The 27,601-nt window shown below is 43.3% G+C and overlaps 1 protein-coding gene across 1 annotated transcript in view; it reads right to left on the bottom strand.

The window, feature by feature from the left end:
• The window catches only part of STARD8 (StAR related lipid transfer domain containing 8), an 82,993-nt gene extending 59,499 nt beyond the window's left edge, over positions 1–23,494 (bottom strand). The window contains exons 1-2 of the mRNA XM_025466075.3: positions 23,306–23,494; positions 3,232–3,265 (exon numbers count right to left, since the gene is read on the bottom strand). Of these exons, the coding sequence (XP_025321860.1) occupies positions 3,232–3,265; positions 23,306–23,350 (79 nt within the window). The 5' untranslated portion in view covers positions 23,351–23,494. The remainder of the gene's footprint in view (positions 1–3,231; positions 3,266–23,305) is intronic.
• Between the last annotated feature and the right edge of the window lie 4,107 nt (positions 23,495–27,601).

Raw genomic sequence — 27,601 nt, 5'->3', positions numbered from 1 at the left:
AGGCCCAAGGTCACACAGCTGGCAAATGGCAAAACCAAAACTGGAACCCGGAGTTTCTGGTTCCTTAGTCAACTAACCTGTGAGGCCATTCAGAATTTTGGATTTTGTTTGATGGGACAGAGCTCCTTTTAGGGTCCAGAACCTACTTCTATCTCAGGGAGCAATTCATACTTGTATAACATGGTATCAGTACTTGGAAGGAGTATTAAGTGTTTCAGGGAGCCCAAAGAGTACCTACCGAGTCCTGGAATGAGCCCTGAAGGCCTGAACCTCCTTCTGACCTACTGGTTTGTGTTACTACTACCTCTGTGTTTTCCAATGCTTATATATATATGCACAGGATCATTTGGAGTGATACACTGACATTTTGAATCATGATATATATTGAATTCAGTATGTATTAGGAAAGATGTAATTAGTACCGCAAACACTAATTTCATAGATTTTATGGCTTCAAGTAAGGTTATTGTTTAAAATCAGATTGGCTTAAAGAAAAAAAATAAGTATGAACTATCACTGGATGAAGTGAAGTTGATTCACAAATATGTAAAATATTGTACTAGTGGATTCTCAGACCTTTATAGCATAGCTGTCAAAGGCCCTTCAGCCCATCCTCTTGGGCCTGGGCAGCACTATGTATGTTGAAGTAAGTTGGACATTCCTAATGTTCTCCTATGAGGACAATGCCAAGCGTTTCCTCTTTCAGTGAGACCACCAGAACAAAAGCAGTAGTATGTCAGAGAAACTGGTTGACTGATCTTAATATGAAGAAGATTAAATCATATTCAATTGTCAGCTTTGAGTCAATTTCTTGGCTTTTTCTTCTCTAAAGTTTCCCTGATTGGTCCTCTCCTCCACCATATATGTTCTACTCTGGTGGAATTGGTCAGAATGGCATATGAGAACATAAAAGTTTTAATGTGCTGATGGAACATTGAGGGTCAGAGAGGGGAAGGTTCTTAAGACAATTCAACCATGAGTGGAACAGTCAAGACTGGATGGATCCCAGGCCTCTTGATGTCCAAGCTAATGCTTATTCCATCCCTGCCCCCACATTTCCTGCTCCACAATTGCTTCTCCATTGCCTTTTTCACGCATTCCCTCAGTTGTGCCCCCCACTCCAAATCAGGCAGCCATCTTCACTGACGTCTTGTCTAGTAAACTCACTTTAGACCTCCTAAACTCATCAAGGGCTCAAGAAGCTGGTAACATTGGTCTCCTCCAAGAAGATTGTTGGGTGGTTGAGAGACGGGGGTGGGAAGACTTTATTTTTATATCTCTTGAAGTTTGAGACATATCAAGACATATTCCAAAAATAAATGAATAACAAACCAGAGAGTTCTGCTCCTTCCCTGAGCTAGATCTCGAAATAATATTTGTTCAGCATTTTAATATCTTAATGTATTATCTTGTATGATGCATACAAGAGCCCCATGCAATAAGCTCCAGTCCCAGTTCAGCTTTGTAGGTGGCAACTTTTTCTGACTGGCTCCACCCGCTAAAGGGACACTCCTCTTTCCTCAGGAAGCCACAGACCTCTCAGCCATCTGGTGCCTACCCTTCCAGGATTCAGCCCCATTGACTGAGCTTGGCACAGACATTCTAATGAGGCAACTTGGCAGTTGCAAGTGCATTAATCTGAGGGGGGTCACTATTTCAGGGTCTGAGGGGTTTCTTTTTAGCCTCTGCAGCTGGTATCTCTGAAATGGAGAAGTTTGTCCTTCTCCCAGTTTGGGCAGCCTGCAGATCTTGTACCCCCAGGAGCCTCTTTTGCAAAGCAGGAACTGTGCTCAGCAAGAAGTGCTAGAATGGTTATGGGGGAGGAGGTGGGGAGTGGAAGAGCAGCTGTATGCTGTATGCTGATCAACGCAGTGTTCCTACTTCAAAATAGGTCCCCTCTTGTCTGCTGTCATGGAATGCAAATAAACACTTCGCCCGGCCAACTCTTCTTCCTTTCTAACAGCCACCACCCAAGAACTCAAGATCCCGAGGTAAGAAAGTACTTGGGAGGTCACCAGATCCCCTCTCTGTCTTCAGGTAAAACTGTGCCCAAACTGGTTCCAACTACTTGAAGTGGTCTTCAAGAGCCAGAGATCAGATCATCTCTTCCAATGTCTCCCTAAGACGCCTCACACAGGCCCTTATCATGTCACTTGTTCATTGATTCCTTTCTGTTTCTGTGACCCTCAGCCCATCTTAAATCAAGTCATGAGCTCATCCTGAAGAAAAACTGTAGCCAGTGGGAATGGCTAAGGTCAGGCTGGAGCCAAGAGGATAGCTTAAATGACCTCAGCAAAGCTCAGCCGATGCCAGGAGTTCAGACTCTGGCAGCAAATTCATTCCTGGCCAGTATCCTTCTTTCTCTTCCTCCCCAAACCAGATATCCCCCTCTAGACAACTGTGTCCTCCTCAGTGAAAAAGCTGTGTCCAGAATGCCACTAACTTGCCCACACCCAAGTAGGACACCTGAGGCAGAAGGGAAATATGTAGTCAGGCTCAAAGAAACTTGTTAGAAAAAGGAGGGAATTTTTTCCCCTCAAGGCTATATGTATTCCCTCAGTCCTAAATAAGCCCTTTCAGATAAAGCAAGTGTTGGGAATATCACAGACACTGAATCCTAAATATCATGCTTCTTTCCTTTACCTTCCACTTACTTATTCCTTTTACCAATATACCTCCCGCCTGTAATTTACTTCCGGTGGAAAGTAGCACCTGAAAACAAGGGAAGCATATTGGATGGCTGCCACTTGCTAATGGTTCTTTTTTTTTTTTTTTTTTTTTTTAAGGATTTTATTTATTTATTCATGATAGTCACAGAGAGAGAGAGAGGCAGAGAGACACAGGCAGAGGGAGAAGCAGGCTCCATGCACTGGGAGCCCGACGTGGGATTCGATCCCGGGTCTCCAGGATCGCGCCCTGGGCCAAAGGCAGGCGCTAAACCGCTGCGCCACCCAGGGATCCCTGCTAATGGTTCTTTAGGGGAATCCTCCCCTGGCTCTCTGACCAGAGAAAACTCTCCATCTGAGAAATAAAGAAGTTCTACATGTTCACTTCGTCCCAAAAGGAAAGTCTCGAAGAGGTTAGGAAATGCTCACTGGAGGGAGACAGAGAGGATGTTTCCAGATTTTGCATCTAGGCCATTGGTCAGGAACAAGATCAGCCAGCCCATGAAGACAACTGAGAAGCTCAGCCCCACTGTGTGACACTTGTGACCCCACCTCACATGCTTACCGATATTCTTCCTCCTCTGCCACAATGGGAAGCACTGCAAAGGAAACAGAGAAGAAATCAATACTTTGCAGAGACCAAAGCAATGTCAGAACTGGAAGGAATCTTTTGAGGTCAACAAGTTCAATCTACTCATTTTACAGAAAGATACACAGAGGCTTACAGAAAAGGAAAATTAAGTACAATAGGAAGCCAAGTAGAGCCTAGAAGCCTGGACTCCTAACTGCCTGATCCATAATACTTTCTTCCACTCCACTGACTCACTCCTCTGGTTCACTTCACTCTCATGGATTGGGGAGTTTCCTTAACTCAGGAGATTGGAGACAGTCTGCATAGCTCACAGTGCTGTTCCGAGAAGGGACAGTAAGGATTATCAAAGAATCAGTTAACGTTTTCTTGGCACGTACCGTCCTTGATTAGAAGCAAGATATGTTGGTGGGAAGGGCAGTATTTAGATTTGGAAAGCTCAAGTTCAGGACTACCTTATGTAACATTGAACATACCTTCTTGAGCCTCAGTCTTTATATCCCTAAGGCTATGGTAGTAATAATCCCAACCTCACAGGTTTTGTGAGAAATCAACTTACATGAAAGCACTTTTTAAAATGATAAAACACATCATAAATTCATTCATTCATTAAATATTTATAGGGCACCAGTACAATATAGAACCCCATGCACTATGCTAAAAGCTGTAGCAGTCATTGAAACAAATAAGGTCCCTATTCTCATGGAGCAGGGATAATGAATAGGTAAACAAATAAATAAGGAAGGAAATTTCAGACATCACTAAGAACCAAGAAGGAGAAACTAAAAAAATACCAGGATGAGATAGGGAATAGTAGGGTAGGAAAAATAGGGATAATTGCTTTAGAAAAGGTGGACAGAGAGGGTGTCTCAGAGAACCTGAACTCTTTTTTTAAGTTTTTATTTCATCCCAGTTAGTTAACATATTAGTTTCATGTATACAATATAGTGATTCATCAATGCCATACATCACTCTGTGCTCATCACAAGTGTACTTCTTAATCCCCATCATCCCTCTATCCCTCTCCCATCTGGTAACCATCAGCTAGTTCTCTATAATTAAGAGTCTGTTTCTTGGTCTCTCTCTCTCTCTCTCTTTTCCCCCTTTACTCATTTGTTTTGTTTCTTAAATTCCACACTAGTAAAATCACATGGTTTTTGTCTTTCTTTGACTGACTTATTTCATTTAGCATAATACTCTCTAGCTCCATCCATGTCATTACAAATGGAAAGACTTCATTTTTATTTATGGCTGAATGTACATACACAATAGAATATATATATTCTACTGTATATACACAATAGAATATACATATATATACACACATATGTATACCATATCTTCTTTATCCATTCATATGTTAATGTATACTTGGGCTGCTTCCATAATGTGGTTGTTATAAATAATGCTACTATAAACATAGGGGTATATGTGTCCTTTTGAATTAGTGGTTTTGTATGCTTTTGTAAATACCCAGCAGTAGAATGGCTAGATCATAGGGTAGTTTTATTTTTACTTTTTGAGAAACTTCCTTACTGTTTTCCAGGGTGGCTGTACCAGTTTACATTCCCACCAACAGTGTGTGAGGGTTCCTTTTTCTCCACAACCTCGCCAACACCTGTTGTTTCTTTTGTTGTTCATTTAAGCCATTCTGACAAGTGTGAGGTGATACCTTACTATACTTTTGATTAGCATTTCCCTGATGCTAAGTGATGATGAACATCTTTTCATGTGTCTGTTGGCCATCTGGATGTCTTCTTTAGAGAAATGGCTGCTCATGTCTTCTGCTCATATTTTCATTGGATTATTTGGTTTTTGGAAGTTGAGTTTTACAAGTTTTTAAAGTATTTTTTAAACTAACTCTTTATCAGGTATATCATTTACAAATATCTTCCCCCATTCTGCAAGTCACCTTTTAGTTTTGTTGATTGTTTCCTTCACTGTGCAGAAATGTTTTGTCTTGATGAAGTCCCAATAGTATTTTTGCTTTTTCATCCCTTGCCTCAGGAGACATATTTTACTAAGTTCCTATGGCTTTGACATCCTATGTTGTCAAAGAGGTTACTTCTCGTGCTTTCTTCCAGAATTTTGGTGGTTTCAGCTCTCACATTTAGATCTTTAATCCATTCTGAATTTTTTTTGTATATAGTGTAAGACAGTGTTCCAGTTAAATTTTTTTGCATATTGCTCTCCAGCTTTCCAAACACCATTTGTCTAAGAGACTGCCTTTTTTCCATTGGGTATTCTTTCTTGCTTTGTCAAGGATTAATTGATCATATAATTGCGGGTTTATTTCTGGGTTTTCTATTTTGTACTACTGATCTATGTGTCTATTTTTGTGCCTGTACCATGCAGTTTTGATTACTGCTGCTTTGTAATATAACTTGAAGTCTGAAATTGTGATGCCTCCAGCTGTGCTTTTCCTTTTGAAGATTGCTTTGGCTATTCGGGGTCTTTGTGGTTCCATACAAATTTTAAGATTGTTCTAGCTATGTGAAAAATGCTGGTAGTATTTTGATAGGGATTGCATTAAAATTGTAGATTGATTTGGGCAGTATAGACATTTTAAAAACATTTCTTCTTCCAATCCATGAGCATGGGATGCCTTTCCATGTCTTTATGTCATCTTCAATTTCTTTCGTCAATGTTTTATAGATAACAGAGTACAGATGTTTCACATCTTTAGTTAGATTTATTCCTAGGTATCTTATTATGTTGGGTGCAATTGTACACAGGATTGTTTTCCTGATTTCTTCCTCTGCTGCCTCATTATTGGTGTATAGAAAGGCAACAAATTTCTGTACAATGACTTTGTATCTTGCGACTTTACTGAATTCATGTATCAGCTCTTAGTTTTTGGTGGAGTCTTTCAGGTTTTTCTATATAGAGTATCATGTCATGTGCAAATAGTGAAAGTTTTACTTCTTCCTTACTGATTTGGATGCCTTTTATTTCATATATGTATATATATGTATATATATGTATATATATATATATTATTAAAGTTTGATTTGCCAACATATAGTATAACACCCAGTGTTCATCCCATCAAGTTCCCCCCTCAGTGCCCGTCACCCAGTCACCCCATCTCCCCACCCACCTCCCCTTCCACTACCCCTTGTTTTTTTTTTTTTCCAGAGTTAGGAGTCTCTCGTGTTTTGTCACCCTCTCTGATCTTTCCAACTAATTTTCTCTCCTTTCCCCTATAATCCCTTTCATTATTTCTTATATTCCCCGTATGAGTGAAACCAAATAATGATTGTCCTTCTCCGATTGATTTACTTCACTCAGCATAATACCTTCCAGTTCCATCCACGCCGAAGCAAATGGTGGGTATTCGTCATTTCTAATGTCTGAGTAATATCCCATTATATTTCTTTTTGTTGTCTGATTGCTGTGGTTAGGGTTCCAGTACTATGTTGAATAAATGTGATGAGACTGGACATCCTTGTCTTATTCCTGACCTTAGGGGAAAAACTTACAGTTTTTGCCCATTAAGGATGATGTTAGCTGTGGATTTTTCATAGATGGCCTTTATTACATTGAAGTATGTTACCTCTAAACCTACTTTGTTGAGGGTTTTTTATCATGCATGGTTGTTGTACTTTGTCAAATGCTCTTTCTGCATCTATTGAAATGATCATATGGTTTTTATCCTTTAATTTATTGATGTGAGGTATCACATTTATTGATTTGCAAATATTGAACGACCCTTGCAATCCAGGAATAAATCCCACTTGACTGTGGTGAATGATTTTTTTTAATGTACTGTTGAATTTGGTATACTAGTATTTTATTGAGAATGTTTGCATCCATGTTGATCAGGGATATTGGCCTGTAGTTCTCTTTTTTAGTGGAGTTTTATCTGGTTTTAGTATGAGGTAATGTTAGCATCATGGAAAGAATATGGAAATTTTCCTTCCTTTTCTGTTTTTTTGGAACAGTTTCAGAAGAATAGGTATTAACTCTTCTTTAAATATTTGGTAGAATTGGCTTGTGAAGCCATCTGGCCATGGACTTTGATTTGTTGGGCATAGTTTGATAACAGATTCAATTTCTTTGCTGATTATTAGTCTGTTCAAGTTTTCTATTTCTTCCTGCCTCAGTTTTGGTAATTTATACATTTCTAGGAATTAATCCATTTCTTGTAGGTTTTCCAATTTGTTGCCATATAGTTTTTCATAATATTCTCTTATAATTGTTTGTATTTCCATTGTGTTGATTCTTATTTCTCCTTTCCTGTTTGTGATTTTATTTATTTGAGTCTTTTCTCTTTTTTCCTTTATAAGTCTGGGTAGACATTTTTCAGTTTTACTATTTTTTTATTTTCAGAGAATCAGCTCCTGGTTTCATTGATCTGTTCTACTGTGGGGTTTTTATTTTGTTTTGTTTTGTTTTAGTTTCTATATCATGTATTTCTGCTCTAGCCTTTATTATTTCCTTCCTTCTGCTGGTTTTAGTTTTTGTTTCTTGTTCTTTTTTCAGCTCCTATAGGTGTAAGCTTAGGTTGTTTATTTGAGGTTTTTCTTGCTTCTTGAGGTAGACCTGCATTGCTATATACTTCCCTCTTAGAACTGCTTTTGCTGCATCCCAAAGGTTTTGGACCATTGTGTTTTTGTTTTCATTTGTTTCCACATACTTTTGTTTCTTCCTTTATCATTTGGTAGCACGTTATTTAAGCTGCATGTATTTGTGGTCTTTCCAGATATTTTCCTGTGGTTGACTTCTAGTTTCATAGCATTGTGTCAAAAAAGATGCATTCGATGATTGCTTTGTGGACTAATATGTGATCTATTCTGGAGAATGATCATGTGCACTTGAAAATAACATGTATTATTCTGTTTTAGGATGGAATGCTCTGAGTATATCCATCCTAAATCCATCTGTTCCAGTATGTCATTCAGAGCTATTGTTTCCTTATTGATTTTCTGCTTAGATGATCTATCTGTCCATTGATGTAAGTGGGTGTTCAAGTCCCCTACTGTTATTGTATTTTATTGATTAGTACCTTTATGTTTGTTTTTAACTGTTTTATGTATTTTGGTGGTCCTATATTGGGTGCATAAATATTTATAATTGTTATATCTTCTTGTTGGATTGTCTCCTTATTATTATACAGAGGACCTGAACTTTGAACAGAGGACTACATAAGACAGAGCCAGTAATGTGACAATCTGGGTGCAGAATATTCCAGGCAGAGTTTGAAGAGAGAGGCAAGGGCTTTAAAGGCCAGGGGGATAATGTGGACTTTGATTTAAATTACACTAGGAAGCCATTGGAGGGTGTAGAGAAGAATGACAATATCTGATTTTCACCTTTAAAAAATCACTCTCTGGTTGCTATATGGGGAATGAATTGTGGAGCTAGAGTGGAAGCAGGGAGACCTTTTAGGAGGCTTTTGCAGTAGTTCAGGAAGGCAATGTCAAGATGTTAATTTGAAAGTTAGGAAGAAAAGAAAGAAGGGTTTCTCTTATGCAACCAATCAAAATCTTTTTTTTTTTAATTTTTTTTGAAATTTTATTTATGATAGTCACAGAGAGAGAGAGAGAGGCAGAGACACAGGCAGAGGGAGAAGCAGGCTCCATGCACTGGGAGCCTGACGTGGGATTTGATCCCGGGTCTCCAGGATTGCGTCCTGGGCCAAAGGCAGGTGCCAAACCGCTGCACCACCTAGGGATCCCCCAATCAAAATCTTATTGAGAAAGGAGTTGCCATAATATTTGTGATCTTTCTTATCCCCTGGAAATGATTGCCACACCAGGTGCAAACATTTGACTACAATGATTTCTAGTCTTAGGGGATTAGTTTCAGCCTTAGATCACTTTAAAATGGTAAAGTTCAGCTCCACCATGGTAGACTACAAGACAATCTGGTGAATCTTCAACCCACAATTGGCCACAGGAGAGAGGAGGGGTGGGAGGTGTTCCCCTGAGTGTTCATTGACAAGGACCTTGAGGGATGCTAGTATGAGAGAGATGGCAAATCATAGAATGAGATAGGTGTAAAAAAAAGGAGAAAGTCTAATCAAGAGTGATACAGAATTCCTCTATAAGCTACAAAGAGGCCTATGATTAAGCAAGTCAATAAAATTCTCAGTGGTGGACAAGAGAGGAGTAAAAGAAAAGGATAAGGGAGTGGGACAGAGGGTGGAAGCAGTCCCCTGTGAGGTCCTAAATGTGACCATTCTGGGAAATTGAACTGATGTGTGGAACAGACTGTTACTCTGCTATTCTATTCACATTAAATTCCCTCTTCTCCCACTCTATCCTCCAACCCATCGTGGGTATAACAGAATTAAAGATAGTTCAGGAGCTAATTAGTCTTTAATTTTACATAGGGATTTACAGGTTACAAATAAGTGATCTTGTTTGTCAGATGCATTCCACATGGTAGGTTTTGTTTTGTTTTGTTTTGTTTTTTTATCCTCATGTAGCACATGAGGAAAATGAGGTCCAGAGAAGTGAAATGACTTACCCAAGGTCACAGCTAGAAAATGTCAGAACCAAATTTATACTTTGGGCCTATGGAGCTCCCAATTTTATTGCATCCTATTCTTTCTTCCTGGGGTCCAGGATAACTTTGGCTGGGCCAGAACTATGAGTCCCATTCCACTTTGGACCCTGATCTTCATAGCTGAGAACCTTACAGGGAAAAGTGAGGTATAAACTTCTACATTAGAGAGCTCTGCTTCAGAGTGGAGGCTCCTTTTGTTTCCTGTTGTAGAATATATTCCTCACACTTGGGAGTATTCTGAACCCAGGAGTCCAGCAGAGATGGCCACAAAGGACCAGGATTAGTGGTGACAGTCTTCCCATCATTTGTTCATTCATTCATTCACTCCCTACAAGCCTCCTCAGGGCCAACCCTGTCCTAAGTACTCAGGGATTCAAACAAATCAGACACATTCCCTGCCCTTGAATAATTCACAGCCAAGTGGGTGGAAGGGGAAACCATGTGTACAAATCATCACAATTCCATGTAAGTGCTATTGGAAAGTATAAAACCCTGTGGAACTGAGCAAATGGAGTAATTAGTTGCTGGGAGTGCAGATGCATTGTCATGAGGGCCTTTATGAAGGAAGCAGCATTTGGAACAGGTCTTAAAGGATGAATAGTTGTTCATAAGGCAGACAAGAAGGCAAAGAGCATGGCAGGTAGAGAGAAGAGCATAGAAAAGGGCAAGGAGGTATAAAAGCGTGTGGTTGTGGAAGTGCATAGTCTGGCTGAAGAGTAGGGTAAGAAATGAGTCTGGAACAGGGAGTAGGGGCCAGATTACGAAAGACCTTGTAGGTCATGTTAAGGAACTTGGACTTTATCCTGAGCCCAGTGGGGAGCCATTGAAGGAGCTTAAACAGAAGCCTACCATAGGTCAGATTTATATTTCAAAATATTATTATGTCTATTGAGTGAAAAACAGATTGGGAATGGGACTGGGGGAGGTTGGATAAAACTAGAAACAGGCCAGATTGGAGCATTGGCCTTTGGGACAGAAAAGGAAAGGACCGATATATGCACTATTTATGTGGTAAAACCAAAGTCAGCAATAGGATTGTGAGAGCCTAAAAAAGAAGTCAAGGATGAATCCAGTTTCTAGACTATGCAACCGGGTGGATAATAGGGCTAGTAACTGAGGCCGGGAATGGAGAAAAAGGCATGGTTGGGGTGAGGGGCGAGGGGAATCTTCCTTTTGTCATGGAATCACGGCTTTTTTGAACCTGTTGGATTTGAGGAGTCTGTGGAGAATCCACTTGGAGCTGTCCAGAAGGCACTGTGGTAGACTTACAGATGTGAAATCACACAGAAACAGATATGGTCCCTGCACTTGAGGAACTTGCAGTCTAGTGGGCAATAGAGTAGCCCACATAAAAAGACAAATCAGGAGTTTTTGAGAGAAACAGGGGATCATGTTGAAAGTGTGAAAAAGAGGGACGCCTGGATGGCTCAGCAGTTGAATGCCTGCCTTGGCTCAGGTTGTGATCCTGTGGTCCTAGAATCAAGTCCCGCATTAGGCTCCCTATGGGGAGCCTGCTTTTCCCTCTACCTATATCTCTGCCCTCTCTGTGTATCTCTTATGAATAAATAAATAAAATCTAAGAAAAAGAAAAGAAAGTGTGAAAAAGAGAGAACAGGAGCTAAAAAGGGGATGGGAGCAGAAAGCTGGTTGCCGTGTGAGAAGGTAGGAAGTCTGAGCAGGGTGGTTTGGAGACCAGCTGCAAAGGCTTCTGACAGAGCTTATCCTGACCCGAGGAGTCCTCAGCCATAATTGGTTAGGACAGACCTCACTCTCTATAGCAACTTCTCTGCTGGGCCGGCAAGTACTATGACCAGCCCTTGCCCTGCTATCTCAGGGCAAGCCCGGAGACTTTTCAAACTTTCTTTGCCTGGTTTCTCTGCTTGCCCTCATCCCCTTGCCTGCCCTGTGCCACAGACCTAGGCCTAGAGCCAGTCATAAGAGCACGTTCTTCACATTCCAGCCTCCCCCAGCCCTATCAGCTAGGCCACACAGAGCCCTATTCACAGCATGACCCTCTCAGCCTCCAGAGTGGGCATTCACCACCTCCACACCCAGCCCCAGCTGGTGATTTGCCAACACAGAATGAGGCCACTGTGGGAAGCAGGCTCTTCTGATTCCTCAAGAGCTGACTTCTCTTCATCTTAGGGTTTCTCTGCTGGGATGGGGTACACTGGGTCTGGCCACTAGTATGTGCATGAGTATGCATGTATGTCCTATACACTCAGCTAACTTCCTCTAGTCTAGGCCTAGAATATGTACTGTGTGGGGCTGGACACAGAGGTAGGTAAGACACAGGCTAGGTCTTTACAGGAGCTCACAGTCCAGTATGGAGACATATGGGTATATGAAGGGCATTGTGTGGGCTGAGTCTGGAATCATCCTGCCACCAGGTTCTAAATTGGAGCACTGGTGTTATGATGCCACTTTTAAACCCCATTCCAGAGGACTGGGAACATGTGCTCATGTTCAGGGTGTGAAATCTCAGGGGATGCTACAGGCCTGAGGGATGTCAATCTCTTTCCTGGAAAGGGGAAAGGAGACCTGATTTGAGTAAGACTGACCAGCACAGGCATTCTGGGCTTGACCATGTGCCTTTGACCAATTATTTGCTGGTCCTCCAATTCTTTGTTGTCTATAATGATAGGCAAGTCCTTGACAATTCTCATTGTCCCATCACAGGGAGGGGGGTAAGGGACAATCCAAGCAGTGAAAGGGCAATGAAAGACATGACTTCTAGAAGGTCCCAGAGTCTGGGACAGCCTTTTGAGGAATTCCCAGAGGATCTACTTCTTTTGTCTCCTCTTTGAGGGTACAAGCTATTCTACGCTAGCTTGGTGTGGGGCCTCTCAGAAAGCCTGACTGTCTTCTCCTAGCCACCAGAACCCTAGATATGGTGGTCTCATATCCACTCACCTGCCCCCCAAAAGAGTACCTGACTCTGACCTGTAGCCTCAGCAATGCTTATCTGCATATCATTTTATAACTTCTCCCACGACAGAAATTCTTGCTGCCTTGAACCCTTCTCACCTTAATTCCTTTCTGCCAGTTATGGAAAGGCCTCTTGTCCTCCTCTCCCACTCCCCATTTCATACCTGGCCAGCAGGGCTGTTCTAGGACCAGCTTTTTGCTTTTGGGCCTCTTTCCCCCAGCCTTTTGTCCTTTACTGTCCTTCTGCCTCCACAGCAGGCAAGATAGCAGGCCAGGAAGGAGAGCAAGCTTGTAGCTGCAGCCTCCAGGGTTTCTTTGGATAATCCCAGGAATGTCATATCCCTAAGGCTTGACTTTCCCACCAACCAACAGGGACCTTCCTTCCTGCCCAGAGCTCGAGAGTTCTAGGAGAAGGGCCTTGGATGGGAAGGATGCGGAGGGACTGAAGGGGAGAGACAGTGGTTCCAAAGTGGAGTAAAGCCTCTTTTCCAGACTCTGGGCTAGTCCAACAAGGGGTGGGAGTAAGGGTGGGGAGAGGAGATGAAGAAATCACCTAAAAAAAAAACCATTTCCTGAACCTGAAGGTAGTAACATCAGTATTTCCTACTGTCTTTTAACTTCCAGAGGATGTTCCCAAGTTCAGGCTCTCATCAGGCAGGTAAATCTTATTTTTCAGATGAGGAAACTGAGAGCACAAACCATGGAGCCAGGATCACCTAGAGCAACCAAGCAATTATCTTCAAATTTCACTCAAATTTACTGAGCACTTACTATGTGGTAGGCCCTTTTGTAAATGTCATCATTGCAAACAGTTATGAGGTAAATAATATTCTCCATATGTTGTACATGAGGAAACTGGGGCTCAGAGAGGGGAAGTAGAGGCTGACCCTGGGCTAGCAGATTGGTGCCCTGTTTCCAGCAGCTACTGTATTATATCATTATATCATATTCTTCTCCCAAGATCCAAGGGTGACCCAGCCCAAGACAGAGGAGAGTCCAGGGAAAATTAGCCCATACTACTTTCCAGGGCCTCAAGCCCCATTACCCAAGTGTAGGGCTTCCTTTCTTCTGCCCCTTGGCAACTTCGGCCTTGGAACTGCCAGTTGAACTGGACTTCAAGGTCTCTTGTTGCAGCAGCAGCAGCTTGAGGGGTGGGCCAGAGCGGTGGGGTCAAGGAGCTCCACTCCTTTAAACCTCTGTGAACCCCACCCCCCATCCCAGCACAGGCCATTTGAGCTGCTGCTCCCTGTTATTATTCCTAGTGACTTGGAAATGCAGGCCCGGCCCTGGCTCCCAGAGCTTGCCAAGCCTCCAGCTGTTTTCAGGCCCTACTGGACCTCCCGGTAGGGAAGACCAACCTCCAGGGCAGGCTCATTTTCCTGAGCCTGAGTTTCCTTCCCCTTCCCCAGGGACCTTGCATAGAAATCACTGACATTCAGGGAGCAGTTTTTTCCCACTTTGCTTGGAGGTTCAAAGAACTATATATGAAATATAATGAGAGTGGCAGAGCTGGAAAGACTCTCAGAGATAAACCAGTCTAAAATAGTCACTTTATAGATAGAGAAACTGAGCGGAGATGACATAAACATAGTATATAAAACATGGACTTTGGACCTGGATTACGTGAGTTTAAAATCCCAATAATAGCTGTGTGACCCTGGATAAGTTTCCTAACTTTTTTTCTCTGTTTCCATAAAATGAGGATGATGGCAATAATAGCCTTGCAGTTAGTGTGATGATAAACTGAGTTAATATATGTGAAGGGCATGGAACAGTGTCTACCACATAATGTGTACTCTATAAATGTTAGCTAATACTAGTTTTAACTTTCTGCAGTACTTTGGAGGGAAAACAAACCTGGCATTGCCAATCTGCAAACTTTTCCAGTTACTTCTGCCTTCACCAGCCATATTGTCAGATATGTCTTCCACCACCCGCCCCCCACCCCCAGCAGCCCGCCCTCACACTTCTTTCGGTGCCAATGAGACTAAAGGTAAAGTAAAAATTAATGTCCAAGACATAAGTCAGAGTCAAAGCTTTGCTTCCTACTCCCCATCTCACCTCCCCAGTGCCCATCTCCATCTCTCCTAGTTCCCAGGACAAATACTGTTCAGTCTCTTGATGACTTGATCAAATAGCACCAATTGTGCTGAAATGGTGCAACTGGGAAAAAGAGACACAATGGTTAGGAATTCAGATCAGGTAATTCTGGAGGTCTCCATTTTCACCTTCATGCTGGGCCCACTGTTAAGATTGTTCTGGCAATGCTGTTGCAGGAAGGACTGGGAACTCCAATTTAGCCATTCTCTTGCCTTGAAGACTAAGTGAGATTGCCAGGCACTGATGCTAGATATATAAAATTTGTTAAGTTCCATTCCCTGGCATTTTCTGGACTGAATCAGTCATATACACCAACGGGGCACTTGGGGGTGAGTATGAAAATCTGTCATTTTAAATCCACAAGACAGTAAGTTCCATGAGGTTAGAGACCTGCAGCTATTTTGTTAACCATTACCCATCTCCTCAGAGCCTGACACAGCATCTGGCACATAGTTAGCCCTGAATAAATATTGCTTGGTAATGAGTGAAGGAATGAATTCCTCAAGGCTATTCCCAGTTTAAAGAAACCTCCCATTTTCTTCAAGATAATAATAAATGAACATGTCAACAGGCCTTGTCATCCTTGTTTCATTGCAACCTTGGGAGGTAGGAATTATAATCTTTCCCAGTGTATAAATAATAAAAATGGTTAATGCTCACTAACTATGTGCCTGGTGCTTTTCTAAGTGCTTGATACATGGTAACTCAGGTCTCATATGAAGTGAGTACTATTATTAGCTCCATTTTACAGAGCAGGAAACTAAAGCTCAAAGGGGTGAAGTAATTTTCTCAAGGTCACACAGCTAGCAAGTTGTGGCTCAGAGAGTGAACAGCTCGACTTCATGTTTTGTTATTTTGGACACCCTGTTTTTTTTTTAATTTATTTTTTATTGGTGTTCAATTTACTAACATACAGAATAACCCCCAGTGCCCGTCACCCATTCACTCCCACCCCCCGCCCTCCTCCCCTTCTACCACCCCTAGTTCGTTTCCCAGAGTTAGCAGTCTTTACGTTCTGTCTCCCTTTCTGATATTTCCCACACATTTTTTCTCCCTTCCCTTATATTCCCTTTCACTATTATTTATATTCCCCAAATGAATGAGAACATATAATGTTTGTCCTTCTCCGACTGACTTACTTCACTCAGCATAATACCCTCCAGTTCCATCCACATTGAAGCAAATGGTGGGTATTTGTCATTTCTAATAGCTGAGTAATATTCCATTGTATACATAAACCACATCTTCTTTATCCATTCATCTTTCGTTGGACACCGAGGCTCCTTCCACAGTTTGGCTATCGTGGCCATTGCTGCTATAAACATCGGGGTGCAGGTGTCCCAACGTTTCATTGCATTTGTATCTTTGGGGTAAATCCCCAACAGTGCAATTGCTGGGTCGTAGGGCAGGAACAGAAATCTCACAGAGGAAGACATAGACATGGCCAACATGCATATGAGAAAATGCTCTGCATCACTTGCCATCAGGGAAATACAAATCAAAACCACAAAGAGATACCACCTCACACCAGTGAGAATGGCGAAAATTAACAAGGCAGGAAAGCACAAATGTTGGAGAGGATGCGGAGAAAAGGGAACCCTCTTACACTGTTGGTGGGAATGTGAACTGGTGCAGCCACTCTGGAAAACTGTGTGGAGGTTCCTCAAACAGTTAAAAATATACCTGTTTTTTTTTTTCACTGCATCAAGAGTACCCTTGGCAAAGTTGAACTCCCACATACAAATTTGCAAGTCTCTCATTTTGACCTCTGCTTCTATAAGCATTCGCACCCCATTTCTAGATCCAAGGCAAGTCCCCTGGCTCTGTGCCTCCTCTTTCTTCTGTCTCCAACCTTACTCCCCCTTGAAGAAGACTTCCTACTCTTTTTCTCCATAAATCATCTCATCAGATTCTGATCCAACTGCATATCTATCATATGTTAGGCTTTTATATACATCATTCCATTGGAAACTCCATTAAGTCTTATCCACTGAGGAGAGGTGGCTTGCCCAAGACCACTCAGCTTAAATGTGGCAGAGGTGGGCATTACATCCAAGCCAGTTTGACTCCATGCCCAGTGTTCTTCCTGCCACACCAAGCTACCTTCTGTTCTGAGCCAGGAAATTCCTCCCAGGAAAGTTCCTAGATCACCCAGAAACCAACTCACGCTCTGTTTAAGTCCATGTGTGTCAATAACATTAGCACACCTATTCTTTTACTTCAACACATTGACCAGAACCTCACAAATATGTGACATATGTCAGCATCTAGGCAACTTACAATTAGCCACACAGAGACAATCCATAGTGTGCATTTTTCACCCATGTCAGGAGTCACTACCTGACACTCAAGTCAATTAAGCTATGGAAATGCAAAGAGAGGTCCTAAGGGTGAAGACTACTTCAGTGGGATATAAGATCTTGTCCTATCCTCACTAAGTGGTTTTCCCATGACCTGGGAGTATGTAATAATTCCTTTCTTTGGACCCAGTGATTGAGAGGTAACTGTAGGTATAAGTCTCAGATGTATAGGTATATACCTTCCACTTACACACACACACACACACATATTGGTTAAGGGACCTGTGGCAGTGTCCTCAGATGAAACAGGCTATTTGAGGGGTAGCTGGGTGTACAGTCAGTTAAGCATCTGACTCTTGGTTTCTGCTCAGGTCATGATTTCAAAGTTGTGAGATTGAGCCCCGCACTGGGCTCCATGCTCAGTGAGGAGTCTTTCTAGGACTCTGTTTCCCTCTGCCCCGCTTTCCCCCCTCAAATAAATAAATAAGTCTTAGAAAAAAAAAGAAACAGGATATTTGAGGTCATGAGCTTTACATCATTAGAAGTATGCAACAATGTCTGGCCCTCCTTTTGGCAAGATGTGATAGGACTCCTACATGGAATGTAGGAATGGCATCCAGAAGCATTTAAGAGTTTCTATAAATTCATATGCTATCCTGAATTCTCTACAATTCCTCCTGCCCCTCCCACAATGAATGCATACTGTATGTGGCAAATTGGTCTTGCTTGGGACAATAAGGGCAAAGGCCTGGAAAAGTAGATACATCCTGGAAGCTGGGAATACAGCTGCTAAATCACCCAGTTACTGTCACACTTTCACCCCATATCCTGCCAGACTGATTCTGGACAAAAACTAGGAAGTGGTGAGCTGGCCAGGGGACAGAAAGAGCCCCCGGTATGAAGAAGCACACATGAGTATGTGTGCTCACATGACTGTATATATGTACATAAATATGAAGGGGCAAAAGGAGTGTGAAGCACACACCCATATGAACAGGCGCCAAGGAGCCAGGTATAAGAACTGCCACATGCGGGATCCCTGGGTGGTGCAGCGGTTTAGCGCCTGCCTTTGGCCCAGGGCGCAATCCTGGAGACCCGGGATCGAATCCCACGTCAGGCTCCTGGTGCATGGAGCCTGCTTCTCCCTCTGCCTGTGTCTCTGCCTCTCTCTATCTCTCTGTGTGTGACTATCATAAATAAATAAAAATTAAAAAAAAAAGAACTGCCACATGCAAGTCTCATGCACATTGTGGCAGTGCATTCATAGGAGAGAGTGTTTGAGAATATATCCTCGAGTGAACTCAGGAAAGCCCTTGATCTCCTATATACGAGTAAGTATGAGAGTACAGTGACTGGGGACAAGTGTCATGTCCCTTGTTGGACCATAACTGGATGGCTAAACTCTCTGAGGCTTTCCAGTTTACAAAGGACTTTTCTGTCCATAATTTGCTTTGCCTCCCATAGAAGCTTTGCAAGTAGGTGAGACAGGGATATTGCCATGTGTGCTTACTGTGCATGTATATGTGATATGTGTGTAGAAGTCCCACTTAGTATTGCCATTAGATTCTACCATAGACAAATTGTGTTTGGATTTTGCCACAGGGGGAGGAAAGAGATTATGTCTATGTAATAGACCTGGCTGTGTTCTGACTGCCCCCCTGTGACCTTGGGCACATCTCTTTCCATCTTTGTGCCTCATCCACAGTTTAGAAGGAGGGAAGGGAGAGGAACAGATGACCTCTATAGACCTTTCCATCTCTGATTATTGTATGACTATTTACCTGTTATAAGAGAAAATAATTGAGAGACAGCAGGGAGTATTTACCCTCTCAAAGTCACCTAGAGGTCATGGCTGAGATGGAGCTCCAGCCAGATTCTCCACCTCCCAGGTCAGTGCCCTCCAGAAATAGATATGTCCACCTGATACAAAGTGAGTTACATGAGAGAGGATCCAAATTCTGGTCACTTGTTATGTGCATAACACCATGTTAGGTGCCGGAAAGGAGCAAAAGGACACATCAAAGAAAGAGTCCTGTGTGCATGCATGTGTGAGTGTGAGGCTGGAGTGGGGACTGGACTCATATGCATCCTCGATTGCGCTGAGAGGCCATTGATACCTTTCGGGCCCTTGCTGGTCTCCAGGGAAGACACATCAGACACATATGGAACTATTTATACTGGGTTCATCTCACATCCAAACGTCTTGTCCCTTGGCTGCGCCTAACCCCAGTGCTGCTCAAGCAGTCCTGGGCCCTGGCCTGGTGTCTTGTTACCTTCCCAGTATCTCTGGCTTCTGAGGTGGCACCCTTCAGCTCCCAAATGGGCTGCTTCTGGTCCTAAACTCAGGCAGGGCCAGAGTAGAGTGCTGAAGGTAATATGCCTAAGGAGCAGATAAGACCTGAGATCTTGGGGATCCCTGGGTGGCTCAGCAGTTTAGTGCCTGCCTTTGGCCCAGGGCATGATCCTGGAATCCTGGGATTGAGTCCCACGTCGGGCTCCCTGCATGGAGCCTGTTTCTCTCTCTGCCTGTGTCTCTGCCTCTCTCTCTCTCTCTCTCTCTCTAATGAATAAATAAAATCTTTTTTTAAAAAAAGACCTGAGATCTTAACCCTGGAGTTTCCAAATATAGAATAACCCTTGTTTTTTGCCTTGGTGCCCCCCGGCATGCAGTTTGGAAATCTGCTTTCAACGAGTCATGTGTTGACCACCTACTCTATGCCGAACACCTTAAAGACATAACCGCTCCAAAGTCTCATAGCATCTCTGTGAGGCAGGCACTGATTAGTATCATTTTTTAGATAAGAAAACTGAGACTCAGAAAGGACTTGCTCAAAGGCAGCTAGTGTGTGTGTGTGTGTGTGTGTGTGTGTGTGTGTGTGTGTGTATCAGGTTGGGGGGGTTGGAATTCAAACCTAAGTTTCTCTGCTTCCCCTCCCTCTCATATATCTTTAGCTGTTAGAGAGCACTATATGGTATAGGATGGTAGGGGGCTTGGTGTCTCCATTAGGACCACAAGAAGGTTGAATGAGGTAATCTAAAAGATCCCTTTCAGCTATGGCAGACTACTACAGCCATGTCTCTGCAGTCAGCTCTCCCACAATCAGGCAATTGCTCATAAGGGGGCCTGGCTCAGAATGGGAAGGTGGCTCAGAGAAGCTCATGCCCTTAACTGGGCTTAGAAGCCCAGAAGGCCTGCCTATCTGACCAGGATCTCAAAGCAGTAGCATTGCAAAAGCAGCATGTATGTGGGTCTGGCAGGCTGCCTCTTAGCCCTGAGATGCAACCATGTGTTGATTCATATCTGCCATAGCCCTGTGTGTGGGCATGCATGCATATATACCTTTGTGCCATGTGAATGTTTTTGTATGTCTACATGACTTTGTCTATGTGCCTAGGTCTCTGTGTGTCTGCATGCTTATGCATGGGAAGGTATTGATTTGTGTACATGTGTGCCTATCTCTGTATGTGCATTCAGGCATATGTGTGTGAGTTTACATGATTGTGAATGTGCACTCTGTGTGTGTGTGTGTGCATTTGCATGTGTTTATTTTGATATGGATGTGTGTGCACACTTGAATGGTGTGTCTATGCATGAGTGTGTAACTATAACATATATATGTGTACATCCTATGTTTGTGGACATGCAGGAGTGGATGTGTATGTGTGTGTGTGCTAGTGTCTGGGACTGGGATAGAGGTCTCCAAGTCTTTTAGGGGGCTGTCCTGCCCCAACAATTTCTAAGAGACTGACATGGGCAGAGAGTTTTCTGGGAGTCTGAGACTGAGGTAATGAGTACAAAGTGATATAAATCCCTGCCAATCACCCAGATTGGTTAACCAGAGAGTAGAGGACAGTGGTGCCAATCAGGTGTCAAGTCTCACAGACATTTTTGCTTCTCCTCTGCCTTGCCCTTATCATTAGATCCATTTTTTTTTATCATCTCCTTGCCACCTAGCCTCATTGCCATCGCTGCCATCTTCCTGGCCTCTGCATCACCACTTGGGCCCTTCTAAACTGGAGTGGAAGGGCTGCTGGAGTGCATTTCTTAAAAGTGTCCATTGAATTATATCCTTACTTTACTGAAATCCTCCTGATCCCCTAAAACAACAGTCTCTGGACTTTGGAATATCATAGGTGAGAAAGACAATTTTGAAAGAAAGAAGAAAGAAGAAAGAAAAGAAAGAAGAAAGAAAGAAAGAAAAAAGAAAGAAAGAAGAAAGAAAGAAAGAAAGAAAGAAAGAAAGAAAGAAAGAAAAGAAAGAAAGAAGAAAGAAAGAGAACTGCAAACTTTTTATTTTGCTGAGGACAGATATTTTTAAAATTTCTCACTCTTGAACCCCACCCCATTGGAAGGACATAATAATCTCCAAATAAATAATAATCTTCTGAGTTGAATTAATTTAGCTTTCTGAAAATTGTACTACATCACTCTCACTTCTCTCCCATTTGACTGCAGATGGGTGAAAATCACATTTAGGACTCCCACTAGGTAAAGACCACAGCCCCAGGCATCAATTCTAAACCCTATGGGAGGCAGCCCCATTCCGCCTATCTAGCTTTTCTCCCCTCAGACCCTGTACTTGAGACTCCCTACAAAACCAGCCCTCCCCCAACTCGCCACCATTTGAATGCCTCCAGACTCTTGCTCACAAAATTCCCTCTGCCAGGCATGCCTGGAATGCCCTTCCCCCAATTTAGGACTGACAAAGTCTTCTCTTCCTTCAAGCCTCAGGCTCAGCCCAAATGTGACCTCCTGTGAAACTTTTCCAAGTCCCTTCTGGTGGAAGTGATTTTTCTTTCCAAGGGTCTCAGCCTTTCCTTTGTCCTATTTTACAGTCAGGCTACTTATTTAAAATTTTCCCTACTGAATTAAATTGTGTGACATCACATAGTGTCAAGAGAAGTAGGGACTTTAGGAGTTCAGACCCCAACTCTGTCAGGCATATCTGAATGACCTTCCCAAATCTTTTACAGTGTTCCTTCACCATCTATAAAAACAGGAAAACAATGGGTTTTGGTAAAGATTACCACCACAGTTAATGAATTGAAAGTGCCTATGTCCAGTACATGGCAGATACCAAATAACCATCAGTTCCTGGGATCTTGAGAGCAGAAATTATGTCCTCCACATCCTTGTGGGTCCTGTTGTGCTCATGTATTCCCCATGTCCAGGATATAGTAGGCACTCAACAAAAATTTGCTGACTGTTGGGCAGCCCCAGTGGCCCAGTGGTTTAGCGCCGCCTTGAGCCCAGGACGTGATCCTGGAGACCTGGGATCAAGTCCCACGTCGGGCTCCCTGTGTGGAGCCTGCTTTTCCCTCTGCCTGTGTCTCTGCCTCTCTCTCTCTCTCTCTCTCTCTCTTTCTCTCATGAATAAATAAATAAATAAAAATCTTTAAAAACATTTACTGACTGTCTAGCATATATAGTAGGTCTTGATAAAGACCTGTCACTTTTTTTACCACCTCTTTGAGAACAGAAGCCATGCCCCTTTTTGTCTTCATGTAACTCCTATGGTGCCTAGCACAGAGCTTGATATATGTTGACAGAAATTAGTAAGAGTAATCATAATAATAGTTACTGCCTCATGGGTGACGGGCACTGGGGGTTATTCTGTATGTTGGTAAATTGAACACCAATAAAAAATAAATTAAAAAAAAAGAAAACTAAAGAAGGAAAAAAATAAATAAATAAAAATAAAAGGAAATGTGTGTTCAGAAAAAAAATAATAATAGTTACTGCCTCTCATATGGATGCGCTATATATATCTATATCTATTTCTATATATCTATCTATATATATGCAAGGCATCATGCTAGGAGCTTTACACACATCTCTTTTACTTGCAAACACATGGTATATAAATAATAATACCAACTTCATCACCTTATAGAGATTGGTACCACTATTGTTTTCATTTTAAAGCTGAGGAAACTGAGGATCAAAGGAATTAAGTATCTTGCTTTTGTGGCAAGGCCTGGGAAGCAATAGACTTTTATGATACTCAGCTAGCCTACTTAATTTTATGGGAAAACAGTATACATTTACAGAGCTGGTTAAGTGACAAAAGCAAGACTTGAATCCAATTCTTTCTAGCTCCAAAGTAGTCTCAGAAGCCCACTTGCCTTCCAGCTGGCACACAGTGGTTCCCCAGCTGCCTTCTTCCCCTCTGAGCAGTGGAGTGGGCTGGGTCTGGGCAGCCACTTACCTTTACTTTCCTGAAGCAAGCCCAGAAAACATCCAGCAGAGGCATGGTGGAGAAGTGCAGGGAGCTGGGAGAGTCCAGCAGAGTTCTGCTGGGCACAGGCCTCCTTCTTTCTAGGGACTAGACTAGAGGGGATGCAGGCCTCCGTGAGAATCAGCCCTGGCCCTGTGCTCCATCAGCCATACTAGCGAGGAGAATAGAGACACAGAGCAGTGGTTGGCCTGAGTTCAGCTTGCCTCCTCTTCAGGCGCCTCCCAGAGGGCCCTAGGGAGGGAAGTAGGGAGGGAGGGAGGGAGAGAGAGACTAGCTAAGGAGGAGGGACCAGGAGGCGGGTCACTGATTCAAACTCGGCACCCTTAAGCAATTGGCTGGGAGTGGAGAGCAATGACAGTTGAAATTCCTTGAACATTACAGTTCCCAAGCTTGGACTGTCCAGCCTGCCGGCTGGCTCACCAATCAGTCTGCCACCTGCATGCTGGCATGCATGCCTTCTTGCCTCCTGCTGAATGACACACCAGCGATCCGTGGAGGCCTCTGGGTATAATCAAGACCACACAGGGGCTGTGGAAAGAGTGCCAGGAAAAGAGCCCAGGAGGAGAACATTCAACCCAGGCAGGACCTAGGCAAGTGTGAAGGCAATTGGCGGAAGTTGAAAAGCTATGAGCCTGGGAAACTTTCTTAGACATGAGACTCTAGGCCCTTGATCACTGGGTCACTCTCCAACTCCACTTTAAAGCTAAGAATAGTGAATCACTCTGGCACCCTGGGGAGGCATTTTCCTTTCTGGACCTCTGTTTTCCTTTCTGTGCAATGAAAGGCAGGGTCACAGGTGTCTAAGTCTTAAGTATTTTGTATGACTCCTATTAGGGGTTAAGTACAGGACAAGTCTAGATGAAACTACATTCTGGACAACAATTACAGCTCCTTTCAGAATTTCTGTGCTGCCCGTAACAAGTCAGGTGATGTTCCAAGGAGAATCTGAGCCCACAAAGGCCATTTCATTGATATGCCTCAAGGCATCATAGCTCTCTTCCATCTCAGATAACCCGGGTGTATGCCCTTTGCTGACATCTGAGGAGATGATGTTTTCCTCCTTTATCTACTCCCATGCTCAGAAACCTCCAGATCTAGAAGTTTAGCTTGGAATCTGAGCTTGAACCTCCTGGAAACACTGAAGTCAGTTCTTTCAGGAAGAATAAAGTTAGCACTAGGCAGTTCTAGAGGTTTTATGGGCAGGAAGCTCTTAAGAAGCAGTGATTCTTCCCTCCCCCAAGCCTCAGCAGGCCGGGTGCTGTGGCTGGCAGCCAGAAGACTCCTAGGAACCCCATGGCAAAAGGCCAGGCATGAGTCTCTGGGGGCATGTGTCATCACAAGGCCGAGAATAACTTACTCCCCTTGGCCTCACTTCCTGTTCAGAGACCCCAGCTGGGGTCTTTGAGGACTTTCCTCATTGGTGGCTTGATCCAGAGGTTTGTCCCAAGAGTCTGCAAGAATCTTTCCACCCCTCCTTACAACTTATTCTGTGGCCCTGTTTTGCGATTTGTCTCCTGGGGAGGTTATGATGACTGACCTCTCATTCTCTCTCTAGCCTGGACCTCTGGGTTGCCTCAGATGTCTGTTCTGTTTGGCCCTGTTAGGATGATGATCAGCCCTAGACAAGACAAGCCTCCTTCCCACTCACCTCCAATGGACAGTCTTGTAAGGGCAGCTCCCTGCTACCAGGCAGAGTAGCATTCTGTCCTTGGAATATATGCCCTCTTCCCTCACAGCCAGAGACCTAATGATGGAGAACTATGAATCAACTGTTGGATACACTGTATGGCAGGAGAACAGACCTCCTAGGATGGCCACATGGCCTCTTGCTTCCTAAAGTCCATCTCCTTCTTTGGATTTAGGCCACTGGGAGGAGGTGGCTTTGGGCATTCACTCTGGAGGCAATACACTGACCTGAGAGACCAGGAGAATGGTTGCAGTTCTGGGCTTCTCATACCAGTTTAGCTTTGAGGATATTAGAAAACAGTGTTAAGCCCATGAACTCTGGAGGTAGACTGCCTGGATTCAGAACCTAGCTTTGTTACTTTCTAACTGGGTGACCTTGGGCTTGCTATGGACTTAGTTTCCCCATCTGTAAAATGGGGAATAATAATAGCACCTACGTAGTTGGGAGGTTTAAATTAATTAAGTTAAAGCATTTAGTATATATTTAGTATAGTGCCTGGCATAAGGTAAATTCTCAGTAGATGTTATCTGTTATTATTGAAGAAGCTAAGGCTTTGGGACCAGACAGACCTAGATTTGAATGCTGGTTCTGTTACCTTCTAGCAGTGCTCTCTTAGGAAACACACTTCATTTATCCAAGCCTGCTGCCTCATGTGTAAGCTGTGGATTAACTGTTTACATAAGAGGGCTAGTGCTGGGAGTCACTGAGAAAAAAAAAATCCATTTATACTTAGCAGACTCAGCACATAGTATATGTTCAATAGATATTAGTTCCCTTGCTCTTTCATCCTGTCCTGGATGTTCCTGACTCTCCCTGCTTCTGGTAAAGCAGAAAGAGTATTGATTTGGCATCATCCAGCCCTGAGTTCAGATCCAAGCCCAGCTGCTTTTTGGCTGTGTAACCACCTATAGCAAGTCACTTTATCTCTAGGACCCTGTTTCCCTGGCTGGAACATGAGGATGAGGATAGAGATATTGAATCAGCTCCCAGCCTTGTCATTAAGGAAGGAGGGACATGAAGAACCTGACACATAGTGGGTTCTGCCACTTAGCATGAATCTTCACGGGAACCTGGGTGGCTCAGTGGTTGACGATCTGCCTTTGGCTCAGGTCGTGATCCCAGGGTCCTGGGATGGAGTCCCACATCAGGCCCCCCACAGGGAGCCTGCTTCTCCCTCTGCCTGTGTCTCTGCCTCTCTCTGTGTGTCTGTCATGAATAAATAAAATATTTTTTAAAAAAATAACATGAATCCTCACTCTTCTTGTTCTTCCTTCTGCTTCCTACATCCCATAAGGGCTCTGAATCTGTGAGCGCCTCCCTTGCCTCATACCCAATACCTCCCAAGATCAGCGTGGTATATAAAGCCTGCTTTCTTTGATGGGGGTGGGGAGTTGGGATGAAGTTGAGGAAGGAGGTTGGGGGTATAGAAAGTGCAACAGTCATGAGAAAATGCTCCGCATCACTGGCCATCAGGGAAATACAAATCAAAACCACAATGAGATACTACCTCACACCAGTCAGAATGGGGAAAATTAACAAGACAGGAAACCAAAAATATTGTAGAGGATGCAGAGAAAAGGGAACCCTCTTACACTGTTGGTGGGAATGTGAACTGGGGCAGCCACTCTGGAAAACTGTGTGGAGGTTCCTCAAAGAGTTCAAAATAGACCTTCCCTACGACCCAGCAATTGCACTGTTGGGGATTTACCCCAAAGATACAGATGCAGTGAAACGCCAGGACACCTGCACCCCAATGTTTCTAGCAGCAATGTCCACAATAGCCAAACTGTGGAAGGAGCCTCAGTGTCCATTGAAAGATGAATGGATAAAGAAGATGTGGTTTATGTATACAATGGAATATTACTCAGCCATTAGAAATGACAAATACCCACCATTTGCTTCAATGTGGATGGAACTGGAGGGCATTATGCTGAGTGAAGTAAGTTAATCAGAGAAGGACAAACATTATATGCTCTCATTCATTTGGGGAATATAAAAAATTGAAAGGGAATAAAGGGGAAAGGAGAGAATATGAAAATATCAGTGAGGGTGACAGAACATGAAAGACTCCTAACTCTGGGAAACGAACAAGAGGTAGTGGAAAGGGAGGTGGGAGGGGGGTCGGGGTGACAGGCATTGAGGGGGGCCCTTGACGGGATGAGCACTGGGTGTTATGCTATATGTTGGCAAATTGACTCCAATAAAAAAAATAAAATAAAAAAGAAAGTGCAACAGTTAGGGCAGGGAGACAAGCTGGGGGTGGTGGTGGCTATCTATCACATGAACACTCACCAGGCCAGTTGCTTGAATTCCTTACCCAGGAACTGGCACTGCCTGTGAGAGGGTATCTTGTTTAAGGCCCAAATCACCAGTCCATGTCAAGGAACCCAGGTGAAGGAGAAGAAAAGCTTGGTGTGTTTGAGACCTGTGAATGGCTTCCTCACAAGGTAATGGCATCCAATCCTTCTGCCAGATATTAAGCAGATCACTGTCAGAACCGCTGGGGTGAGAAGGCTGTACCAAACAAAGACAAGAAGTCAGAGATATATTAGAAAAGTGGTTCTCAAATTTGTTACTCT

Source organism: Canis lupus, chromosome X, assembly GCF_003254725.2.
Source record: "Canis lupus dingo isolate Sandy chromosome X, ASM325472v2, whole genome shotgun sequence".
NCBI classification, from domain to species: domain Eukaryota; kingdom Metazoa; phylum Chordata; class Mammalia; order Carnivora; family Canidae; genus Canis; species Canis lupus.
Note: the sequence above shows the minus strand (reverse complement) of the source record. Positions and strands in the feature narration are given on the sequence as shown.